This window comes from Dipodomys spectabilis, unplaced genomic scaffold, assembly GCF_019054845.1.
Source record: "Dipodomys spectabilis isolate Male_0828 unplaced genomic scaffold, ASM1905484v1 ptg000147l, whole genome shotgun sequence".
Classification (NCBI taxonomy): Eukaryota; Metazoa; Chordata; class Mammalia; order Rodentia; family Heteromyidae; genus Dipodomys; species Dipodomys spectabilis.
Genome location: NW_024870824.1, coordinates 16,198,371 through 16,210,774, shown reverse-complemented (window position 1 = coordinate 16,210,774; position 12,404 = coordinate 16,198,371). Strand labels below are relative to the sequence as shown.

The following is a 12,404-nucleotide window of genomic DNA, read 5'->3' as shown; positions in this document are numbered from 1 at the left end:
AGGAATGAGAGTAGAACATCTAGAAATCTGAGATTCCTTCTTTCCCTGGATCCCAATTTCTGTCAAAGCCACCTCCTCTAAGAGCAGAGGCCATACCTGACTACCTTTCTTTTTTTTTTTGTCGGTCATGGGGCTTGAACTCTGGGCCTGGGCGCTGTCCCTCAGCTCTTCAGCTCAAGGCGAGCGCTCTACCACTTGAGCTACAGCGCCACTTCCGGCTTTCTGGTGGTTTATTGGAGATAGGAGTCTCATGGTCTCTCCTGCCCGGGCTGGCTTTGAACCGCGATCCTCAGATCTCAGCCTCCTGAGTAGCTAGGATTACAGGCGTGAGCCACCAGCGCCCGGCCTGACTACCTTTCTTTTGTGCCAATCCTGGGGACTGAACTCAGGGCCTGGGCTCTGTCCCTGAGCCTCTCTGTGCTCAAGGCTAGCACTCTGCCCCTTGAGCCACAGCACCACTTCTGGCTTTTTCTGTTTATGTGGTACTGAGGAATTGAACCCATGGCTTCATGCATGCTAGGCAAGCGCTCTACCACTGAGCCACATTCCCAGGCCCTGAATACCTTTCTAAGACTGCATACTTTTGGGGTCCTCCTAACCATCTGAGTATAAAAACAATATTTAAGTGTTCCCTGAAAATTTAAGATCAGGATGAACAGATGAACCTGGGCTCTCAGGCTGCCTGAGAAAATCTAAATACAGAATGTTCTGTTTAATCTAATGCTCCACTCAGTGGTACTCACTAGACATTATGTTGAACATGACATTATGTTGAACATGTCCGTGGGGATGGGAGGGGAAAACTAAGAGAGAGGGAGGGGAGGGGTGACACTGTCCAAGAAGAAATGTACTCATTACCTGACTTATGTATGTCACTGTAACACCCCTGTATGTCACCTTTATAATAATACTAAATTTTAAAAAAATATAATGGTCTACTAAGAATATCAGAAAAATCATTTTTAGTAGTGTAGGCATGCTTCTCCCCTTTTATGGGCTGTAACTGTAATGTTCCTAATACTTACTTGAAGTCATTCATGTTTAGCTGGGATTTGAAGGCTGGTGGCCTGTGTTCTATTGTGTCTTCCCCCTCCCTGCCTGCAGTGCAGTGGTAGCCACCCCCCCCAAAAGACCTTGGGGCCAAGACCCCTGGGCCCCTTGCCCCTCACCTCCAGGATGGCCACCTCCTGCCGATTGCGCAGGATCCTGAAGGCAAACGGGTGCCTAGGCCCAAAGCCCGGGGCCACCTCGCAGCCTCGCAGGGCGATGGCATTCACATGGGTCTGCAGGTCCGCGCGGTCCTTGTGGAAATACAGAGTGCTGCACCGAAGGCGGCACCAGCGTTCTTTCCAGCCCTGGGCCACCAGCACGTTCAGATAGCCTGAGGGGAGGGGAGAGGGCATGTGTCCTCCGACAGCCTGTGTGTGTGTGTGGGAGCTGGGCTGTGCCGGGTGCAGGTGTGCAGCCCTGTACCCCAGGGTTGAGCACTTGCACTACCCCAGTGCCCTTGTGCTTTACTGGGAAAGGCCTTAAGCACCCTCTTTCCTGAGCTGGTTTTCTGGTTCTGAAGGGAGTGCTGATAATCCCTGAACACCCTAAGGAGCACGTCAAAAATAGTGCTGGGAAGTGCAGAAGCTACACCTAAGGCTATAAGAGCACAACAAGCCTCCTGCCTGCCCCCACAACTTGTACTGCAAGATGGAAACCAATGGATGGTGCTGACACCTAGTGGCAGCATGTGGAAACCACCATAGCTGAACAGCAGTACATAAATATTATTAGTATTGTCATCATGATCATTATTAACCATAGCGTAATTTGACTCACTGATTACAAAATATCTCCCTATAGTCATACACTCTTGTACTATTTTTTCAGGGTAGAATACTTCTGCATATTGGAAACAGATGATCTTATTTATTTTTTGTAGGAATAGGAATTCAATCCAAGGCCTCACACATGCTGGTCAAGTGTTCTACTACAGAGTTACACCTAAACCTGCCAAATTGGATGGCTTTCTACTGGCGTACAGTATTATATTCAGTATACTGTATTTATTTGAAAAATAATGCTTCTCTTCCAAATGTGTTTTCACAAATGCTAAATGCATTTATATTAAAAAGATCTTAAGCATTTTTGTTGTTGCTGTTGTGTTTTTGTGTGTGCTGGTGCTGGGGCTTGAACTCACGGTGTCATATTCTCATTTAGCTTTTTCACTGAAGGTTTTGCATTCTACAACTTGAGCCACATCTCTACCTCTGGCTTTTTGCTGGTTAACTGGAGATAGGAATCTCACAAACTTTCTTGCCAGGACTGGCTTCAAACCATTATCCTCAGATCTCAGTCTCCTGAGTGGTTAGAATTACAGGTCACCAATGGCTGGCCAAATTTCTCTGCAAGACAGAGCTATAACTGAAGTACCTGCCATGTTATAAGCTATGAACTAAGTTACTCTCAGGATAGCAGAGAAACTAAGGCCAAGATGGGCAGTGGTTTGCCTAAAGTGTCAGGGAGCAGGGATGGGGCAATCTTGTTTTCCTCTGAACTTCAGGGCCTCAGAGGAACAAAGAAATGGAGGGAAGGCGTGTTGCTAAGTGGGTTTAGCCATCCAGAGGATGGATCACCACCCTGTCCTGGGAGCCAGAGGGCTAAGGCATGGAGGGTCTCTTGGCTTCAGCCCCAGGATCCCTGCTCTGTAAAACCTGAGCAACCTTTCTCCCCCATCCCATACCCACCACAGCATGGAACCTCTTCCTCAGTGGAGGACGTGGTGGAGGATGTCTGTAGGTCCTCGGCCAGGGCCTTCTTCTTGGAGAAGCTGATGATGCGGTTGATCTTGCGGCCTGCAGCCCTGCTCATGGAGCCCTTCAGCTCTGCCAGGCTGCTCTTCTTCCCTTTGCCTATTGCCCAAGAAATGGGTTGGGCATGGAGGAGGGGCCCTGGTTCTACCCATCCTTGTTGTTCCCAGCAGCCCTTTGCAGCCTGCACATAGGACTGGCCTATATGGACTTCAATCACTTGTGCCTAAGGGTAAGCCTCCCCCCACCCCCACTCCAGCTAGAGCATCCTCCAGCCTGAGACAAGGAAGGAGGGCTCTACCTTGTTCACAAGCTTCCCGGCGACCGAGGGTGGAACCACCGTCGCCCATGCCCAGACTGTCTGAGTCTGAGGTCTGCTTCTCTTGGGACAGCCTCTGGGGAGGGAGAGAGATAGCCTCAATCAGTTCAGTCTTCCCCCTAAGTACCCAAGCACATGATAAAATAGTTAACATTGTCATCAACTGTTATGTGCCTTATACTAACTACCCCAGGGACTGGGAAGATGGCAACTTAGGTGTGTTTGGCCATATCTGCTGGTGAATGAGATGAATATAGCACACTAACAGCAATGTTCTAGGAGTCTACTCTATTCAGCAGTTGACTGGGCGTTGGGAGGGCATGAACGCAGGGTACTACTGTAAAGCTGTGGGTAGTGGGGACAGGCAAGAAGGGAGTAAGCCTGAATGCAAAAGAGCCATAAAGAGTGTCATCCTGGCAAGATGAGACTTAGAAGGGGAAGAACCAACATGACAGTGAGAATAAGGGATGGGCTGGCCTGTGGCTCACACATGTATAGTTACTTAGGAGGCTGAGATTGCCAGCCTAGGCAGGAAAGTCTGTGAGACTCTTATTTCAAATTAACCAGCAAAAAGCAGAGCTGGAAGTGTGGCTCAAATGGTAGAGTGGTAGTTGAGTGAGTAGAAACACTGAGCAAGTCTAAGGCTCTGAGTCAAAACTCTAATCCTACCAAAGAAAATAAAATAGTCAAGCCAGGACCTGAAGACCAATAGGAATCTAGGAGAGATCCTAGCTTGGAGGAAAATAGGAAAAATAGCAACACAGTTGGGAGCTGGTGACTCATGCTTGTAATCCTAGCTACTCAGGAGGCCAAGATCTGAGGATCATGGTTCAAAGCCAGCTCAAGCAGGAAAAGTCTGTGAGACATTTATCTCCAATTAATTATCAGAAAACCGGAAGAACACCACGGCTCAAAGTGGTAGAGTACTAGCCTTGAGCTCAGGGACAGTGCCCAGGCCCTGAGTTCAAGTCCCACAAACAAGGAAAAACAAAGGAACACACACACACACACACACACACACACACACAAATACACACAAAAATGCTCATATCTACACAAAATGCTATTAATTTCACTGCTAGCTACATTAGATTTATACCCGCCCAGTTCTCAACAAGCTGAGTTCACTGATTTACTGATTTAGTCTTATAAGGTCAAGGCAGGTGATGGAGCATGGAAATTTTTCCCTTGTTTTTCTCGTTTGACTTACAGTCATCTAGAGAAGGTTACTGTTACTTTCGGAACAGTAGCCAGCCTAAGTGAAATTACAAGACCAACAACATGAATCATCTCCAACACCTGTGTGATGGGCTTTCTTTTTTTGAGGTATGATCTTGACAAATAGTTCAGATTGGCCTTGAACTTGCAACAGTTTCTGCCTCCTAGATGCTAGTACTGTAGGCATGAATTACCATGTCTTGCCAAGGATCCTCCTGCCCTCGAGGTCAGCCCCAGGGATGTTTCATGTTTGAGCATGGAACTGGGGGAGGGCAGGGCAGATGAGGGGCCAGGGCAATTATAATATGTTTAATAAATATTAAAAGCCCAGATTCAGCTGGCCGCTGGTGTGGTTCACACCAGTAATCCTAGCCACTCAGAAGGCTGAAATCTGGGATCGAGGTCCAAAGCCAGCCCAGGCAGTACATTTTATGAAACTTTTTTTTTTGGGGGGGGGTCCAGTCATGGGGCCTGAACTCTGGGCCTGGGCGCTGTCCCTCAGCTCTTCAGCTCAAGGCTAGTGCTCTACCACTTGAGAGCCATAGCGCCACTTCCGGCTTTTTTCTTTTTGCTTATGTGGTGCTGAGGAATTGAACCCAGGGCCTTAGGCATGCAAGGCAAGCGTTCTACCACTGAGCCACCTTCCCAGCCCTGAAACTCTTATCTCCAATTAATTAACAAAAATCCAGAAGTGGAGTTGTGATTCAAGTAGTAGAGCACTAGCCTTGAGCAAAAAAGCTCAGGGACAATGCCCAGGCTCTGGGGAATCAATCTCTAAGACACACACACACACACACACACACACACACACACACACACACACACACACACACACACACACACACACACACACACACACAACACAGATTCAACAATTGGAATTAAGGAGAAAAGTAGTTTAGCTCTACTCCCACAATTTCCTTTTAGATGATGAATTATAAGAATAGGGGATATAAAGGGCCTCTCTTCACCTGCCTTCCCCTTTGGCTTAGTGATAGAATGCTTGCTTAGCATGCATGAAGCCCTGGTTTGATTCCTTAGTATGACATAAACAGAAAAAGCTGGCCCAAGTTGTAGAGGGCTAGCCTTGAGCAAAAGAAGCTTAGGGACAGTGTTCAGGCCCTGGGTTCAAGCCCCAGGACTGGCACAAAAAAAATGCTGTGAGGCTTCTGGAAGGAGTAAAAAGACAGAAACAGTGCATAGCATGCCTGGCAGAGGGAAGTCCTGAAGGGTACTGTATAGGTTGGAGTGGGCCTCGCCCATCTTAGCTACTGAGAACCATTATCTAAAGAATAGGTGCTGGGATGTGTTTCTAACGCATTTATAAGATTATTTCTTGGTTGCTTTGTATGTCCCTCCCCCACAGTGTAACCCCTGCTTTCACTATATTTGATGTCAGTATAACATGTGGAGGAGATGGGGACAAACAAGTCGTTTAAGGATTCAGGTGGACCTGTTGCAACAATGAGAAGTACAAAATGTCATGTCAAAACCAGCTTTACAATGTCGGGGGGGGGGGGAGGGGGGGTATGATTGGGTGGGGGGGAAGGGGGAGGCTGGGAAGGGAGGTGAAGGGTAAACAAAGGAGGAGGCTGCAATGCTTGGTAAGAAATGTATGCATTATCCTGACCATGTAATTGTAACCCCTCTGTACAGTATGTTCTCAAATAAAATAAAATTAAATTAAAAAAAAAAAAAAAAAAAGAATAGGTGCTGGGTGTCATCAGCATGTATATCTGCTCACTCAAAGGTACAAAGGCTACAGACAGGGACCGCTATTTTGAGTCTTTAACTCTTCATTTCCTTTATGGCCTCCAGGAAATGTTTCTTCCTTTTCTTCCCCCATTTCTCTATTCTATCCCGTTATACTAAAATAAGTCCTTGCTAATACTAGTGCTTCATGAGGCTCTCCTTTTTGTGAGACACTCTGAAATGTGTTTCATGAGTAGATGTCAAGGCCCTGTGATTTGGTGTGGAAACCAAGGCTGAGGTAAGCCCTCATCCATCCACTGGTCACAAGGGCAGGGAAGATGACACCCCAGGACGGGAAATACCATCATGACAGGGAGAGAAGGGGTTAGGTAGTCAGACATTTTCAAAACAGTCAAGCCAGGGCTGGGTACCAGCAGCTAACACCTGTAATCCCAGCTATTCAGGAGGCTAAAATCTGGAGGATTGTGGTTCAAAGCCAGGCAGCGCAGAAAAGTCCTGATTGGGGTCATTTCTCTTGTGCTAGGGTTGCATGGGTGCTGGGTAGACAGATCCTCACTAAGAACCTGGCCCGGGGAAGTTTCACTGTGATAGCACTGTTTCAGGGGTCACCTTGCCTGGACTTTAAACCCTAGCTCTGCCGTATACTTTTGTCATCTGACTATAGGAGCTGTTATGGAAAGCCAATTCATGAATATATATAAGACATTTGGTACAGGGTAGTCACATCATCACAGTTATAAGTGCTGGCACTGTTACAGCCTATAAAACCTGGGGATGTGTTTAAACTTTCCCCTTGACTGTGATTACACACCTCTGGATTTGAGTCCTTTGTTACCCACAGCGAGTGGCTAAGTGCGGACACTGGTACTAATTAGCCAACTGACCAATGGCTGCTTCACTTCTTTTCCTAATCTCTTCCTGAGGTCATGTGGCTGAGCCACGCCCTCCTGCTAGCACTGGACATGGGCTCTCTCTACTTGTGCAGTAGGCGTTTACTGAGCACTGATTGACTGCGCTGCCTGCTCTGCTGGGTATATGCAGAACAGCATCCCCAGCCTGTGAGTTCCCACGGGCCAGGGGCTGTGTCCACGTCCAGGTGAGCAGGAGACTGGAGTCAGATGTACCTTGTCCAGATCCAGCTTGCACAGGAGGACTGGGGACCTGGGGATCTCCGCTCCCTCTGCTCCCCCAGTGGTCTTGCTGACTTCTCGGATAGCCTGTGGAGAGGACACATGGCGGGGGACAGGAGTGCATACAGGGAAGCTCAGAGGGCAAAAGGAGTTGGAGGGGGTGGGATCAGGGCTGTGGTGACAAGGCCCTGGGGTCACTGGGATGCAGGAAGGGCTGACAGCCATGTGCACAAGTGTGGATCAGGCCAGGGTCTGAAGAGGCTTTCTCCTGTGTCTGTCCCATGGATGGGATAGATAAGGGGAGGGAACCAAGAGGATGGATCTATTGAGGAGAGAGGTCTTAGAAAAGCCACTTGCTTGCTCTGGCTCCCACACATACAGTATGAGAGATGGCCAGCCCTCTGCTGGGTTGTTTCTGAGGACAGGGGGAGGGATGAAGGGAATGGTGGAGTGGAGCATCACAGGATGAGGCTCAAGTGTGGGGAGGGGGTGAAGAGGCTGGGAGAGTCAAAGCTACCTGTTAAAGGTGCAGCAGAGCCAGAGACCAGATGCAAGCAGTGTGGTGACCTTTGTTTACTCTCTGGGCCCTGTCCTGCAAGAATGTCTTTGAACTCCAGGCCTAGCTAGAGCTGCTTCTGACAGCAGTGGACAGGTCCTCTCTCCTTCCCCTCCAGAGACAAAGTAAGAATCCCAGAGCATCCCACAGGATAGCTTCATGTCACAGGAAGGGAGAGATGCAAGAAGAGGAAGGGAGGGAAGGATGGAGGGAGGGGCTGTCTTCTTTTGCTCCAGCAGGAAGATCAGAGGGAATAGCATAAGGGTATAGTGGCTGGTAGCCTGGCTCCGGTGGGATAGAGCCTGTCTAGCAAATATGAGGCCCCAAGTTCAATCCTTGGTACCACTACAAAAGGCAAAGGCTTCTGAGCGGAGTAGAGGCAGCAAGGGTGGAGATCTGCCTGGGGGTGGGGCACCACCATCTTCTCAATAGAAACCACTGGCTACTGATGCTTGGCAGACACTCAGATGGGGAAACAGGCACAGGGAGGTTAAAGTCACTTGCAGAAGATCCCACAGCCAGTGAGTGCTGCATGGGCCTGGGAAACCCCACATACCTTCAGCCACTCCTCTGCCTGCTCCCGGCTCTGCAGCGCCAGCACCAGGACCTCTGTGGCACCCTGGGAGAAGCGAAGCTCGTGCCTCTTGTGCCGGCTGTCCTTGGGCACATAGATGACAGTGCAAGTCTCCAGCGCCAACCTGAGATTCGGCTGCCGGTCTTTGGAACTTTTGTAACACTGGTCAGGGAGAGAGGGCATCTGGGCTGTCTGGAGTGGATGGTGGAGGAAGACTCCCACCCTTCATACCCTCCATCCAGCCTAACAGGGGTGAGGGGGTGGGAGGGAAGCTTTGAGGAAGAGGAAGACCCTGATACAATGGCAGGAGGATCATTCAGGCCACCAGAACCAGAGCAAATGCACTGGCATGGGAGGAAGCAGGGGGAAGGGCAGATGGCAGGGGGCTGGAGGAGAATTCTTGTGGCTGGAGAGTCAGTTCTTTATCAGAAGTGGTTCTCATTTCTTCATTCTTAGCATGAAGTCTGTGTTACTTTGATACCAGAACCTGACAGTGACTTTACAGAAAAGAAAAATTATAGGCGAACTTCTCTCACAACAAACTTGCAACATCCCTAAACAAACACTAGCAATGGAATCCACACGACTAAAAAGAAAACTACATCAACACAGTGGGGTTTATTCTAGGAACTCAAAGGCAGTTTAAAAATTTAACGTCTAAAAATCAACCAAAGAGGCTGAGTGCTGCTGGCTCATGCCTGTAATACTATACCCAGAAGGTTCAGATCTGAGGAATACAGTTCAAAGCCAGGCTGAGCAGGAAAATCTGTGAGACTCTTATCTCCAATTAACCATTAAAAGCTGGAAGTAGAGCTGTGGCTCAAGTGAGTGCCAGCCTTGAGTGAAAAAGCTAAGCAGCACACCTCCCTTCCCTACACCAACAATAAGCACATAGCTGGGTACGGTGGCTCCCCGCTGTAATAATCCTTGCCACTTGGCATTTGGGAGGTTGAAATCAGGAGGATCTTGGTTCCATGCCAAGGCGGGAGGTGTGAGATCTCATCTCAATAGAAACAGCTGGGTAGTATGTGGGCAAGAGCCTGTCGTTCATCCCAGATAAAATGGTAGAAATAAATAGGGGGATTGGTGTCTAAGATGGTCCGGGCACAAAGTGAGGACCTATCTCAAAAGTAAACACAAGTGGGGCATCAGTGGTTCATGCCTATAATTCTAGCCTCTTAGTAGGCTAAGATCTGAGGATCAAGGTTCAAAGCCCTCCCAAGCAGATAAATCTAGGAGACTCTTATCTCCTATTAACTAGCAAAAACCCAGAAGTGGAAGTATGGCTCAAGTGGTAGATCACTGAGCTACATGGGAAAAAGGGCTAGAGGAAGAGCTCAATCCTAGTAAGTTCAAAAGCCCTGAATTCAAATCTTAGTACCACATAAGTCATGACATGAACAGAAAAACAAAGGGAAGTTTCCCACCTCACTAGAGGTAGAAAAAAGTACCTGATAAAAGTCAGATCCCATTTGTGATGTAACTGCGAAACTAAGAGTGGAGGACAGGGAATTATCTTATGTGGTAAGAAAGAGCATCTATAAACACCCATAGCACATGCAGTCTTATTGCTGAATTACTGAAGCTTTTCCTTTGAGATCTGGACAGAGTCTGGCTATTTGCTTCCATCTGTCTATTCACGAAGCTGGAGGTCTCAGTCACTGCCATCGATCAAAGCAAAGGGGCAGAATCAGGTCCCTGGCCACCCTCAGTCTGGTGCTTGCCTGCACTAAGCATTCACTACCCCAGGATGAGGAAAGGTCTGGTTTCAGACATGTTTTTATTGAGCAAGGCTTGCCAACAGTGATTTTGTGTGTGTGTTTTTGAGTTGTTAATATTATTTTCTGAAGTTATACTCATCTTCCTGCTTTGGAATTCAAGGTGCATGCTCTTTTATGAAGTGATAAGTGTTGGTGAATTAAAATAAAGTCTTTAATACTAATGTAACTATAGCTCCTCTTTACATCACCTTTATCATAACAATAAAAATGTAAAAAAAAATAATGCCTTAAAGACAAGCAGGCTATGCAACAGTAAGAGAGCTTCAGGAGATCAGGTTTTACAACATACCTGTAAATGAGGGTGGAGAAAAGGTGTGTGCAAACTTTAAGTGGATGTCTCTTGATCAAGGGAATATTCTGTGTGTGTGTGTGTATGTGTGTGTGTGTGTGTGTGTGTGTGTGTGTACATGCATGTGCGCCTGCTGTGTGGATGAACTCAGGGCCTGGAGTTTGCTCTACCACGAGCCACACCCTCAGTCCTTTTGCTTTAGTTTGTTTTTCAGATGTGGTCATCTGCTTTTTCCCTGGCTTGCATCAGACAGAGATCCTCCTACCCCTGCCTCCCGATGAACAAGCCAGAGGCTCCCAAGGCCATTGCAGGCCTGTAGACAAGGGTGGTTCCACCAGGAGGCACTCACCAGGAGCTGGTCATCCTTGATGAGCATCAGCTGCTTGGCCCACTGCCCAAAGCGCTTTTTCCGCAGCAGGAAGGCGCATATCCTACAGTCCCGCACCAGGTGCATGGAGGCCTCCTCAGAGGGCCACTGGTGCCGGGGCTGTGGCCCCTTCCCTTCCTCCTCTTCCTCATCATAGGACTCGTAGGAACTGCTCATGGCGTCAGAGTCGTCTGCAGCGGCAGGGGAGAGGACCACCACTGTGTCATCCCTGGAGACCCCTTCTCATACCCTGCCTGGCTCTAGGCCCCAGATCATGGAGGACGGATGTGTCTTGGATGAGCAGAGCAACCTCAACAATCCCCAGCACAGAGGGAACTGGGCTCTCTCTCCTAAGATCAGTCACCAAGACTCAGGGCAAAGGCCAGACTTGGGCTGCTGACTCCTATTCCTGTGGCCCTTCTATGGAACACAGGAGCCACAGAAAACAAGGGCTTTGGGGACCCCTGGAGCCCCAGCCTGGCGAGTGTGGGCTGTGGAGGCTGGCTTTACTGGGGACAGACGTGTGTAAACAGTGATTCTCCCCTTCCCCGCTACTTACAGGAGCTCTTCAGCTCCCCATTCATCCTGGTGGTGGGGTAGCTGCTGTCAGCATCTTCATAGTAGCTGTCCATAATTGAGTGGGCTGGGCTGTAGCCATCTGCGGTCAGAAAAAGCCCAGCTTGGAGAAATGTGGCAGAGACAAGGAGAGTGGGAGAAAGGATACCATGTTCTTCCTCAGTGAAGGCAGTGGAGCTCAGGGCAGCTCCGGTCTGTGGGAGGGGATGTGGGTGTCCTGTCCAGGCCTTACCTCTGCTCTGCCTCCCTATTTAGCCTTTGTGCCCCAAAACTACCCTGCCCTGTCACATTCTAGGTTGGTGTACCTTCTTACCTTTTACCAGAGAACTCCTACTCATCCTCCAAGACCTAGCTCAGGGCTGGGAATGTGGCTTAATGGTAGAGCGCTTGCCTAGCATGCATAAAGCCCTGGGTTTGATTCCTCAGTACCACATACACAGAAAAAGTCAGGAGTGGTGCTGTGGCTCAGTGGTAGAATGCCAATCTTGAGCAAATGAAGCTCAGGGACAGAGCCCAGGCCCTGAGTTCAAGACCCAGGGCTGGCAAAAAAAAAAAAAAAAAAAGTGGAAAAAAAAGACCCAGCTCAAAGATCTTTCCTTTGACCTTTCTAGATCAGTGAATGGTCAGTCCCTCCTCCATGACCCCAGGGCACTGGACAGGTGTGAGTATACTGGTTGCAGCTCTGGTCTCTGCACTGTATGGCCAGCTCGGCTCCCACCCTCTTGTACCCGTGGATCTTCCGCCTCAGTTGGTGCTCTACCACCAGAGCCACACCTCTACTTCCAGTTTTTTGCTAGCTGATTGGCAATTAACACACTGCAGACTTAAGGGCCTATCAAACTGCATTTGTATCAGCCACCTGGGGTATAGCTGAAAATGTACTTCATCCTCAGACATCTAAACTCACTGGACTGAGCTTGCCTGAGGAATTTGCACTGAAAAAAACTGATGTGACAGGAAACTCCAGACAGATATAAAAGTAAAAAAAATGAACTATGATGAATTGGAATAAATGTATTCAACACACATTTTGCTTTTTCTTTTTTGGTGCAGGTCCTGAGGCTTGAACTCAGGGCTTGAGTC

The 12,404-nt window shown here is 48.6% G+C and overlaps 1 protein-coding gene across 1 annotated transcript in view; it reads right to left on the bottom strand.

The window, feature by feature from the left end:
* Window positions 1-12,404, bottom strand: part of Afap1l1 (actin filament associated protein 1 like 1) — a 73,706-nt gene that overhangs the window by 20,172 nt on the left and 41,130 nt on the right. Inside the window, exons 6-12 of the mRNA XM_042692177.1 lie at window positions 11,305-11,403; window positions 10,728-10,936; window positions 8,291-8,470; window positions 7,173-7,265; window positions 3,100-3,193; window positions 2,736-2,900; window positions 1,170-1,381 (exon numbers count right to left, since the gene is read on the bottom strand). Of these exons, the coding sequence (XP_042548111.1) occupies window positions 1,170-1,381; window positions 2,736-2,900; window positions 3,100-3,193; window positions 7,173-7,265; window positions 8,291-8,470; window positions 10,728-10,936; window positions 11,305-11,403 (1,052 nt within the window). The remainder of the gene's footprint in view (window positions 1-1,169; window positions 1,382-2,735; window positions 2,901-3,099; window positions 3,194-7,172; window positions 7,266-8,290; window positions 8,471-10,727; window positions 10,937-11,304; window positions 11,404-12,404) is intronic.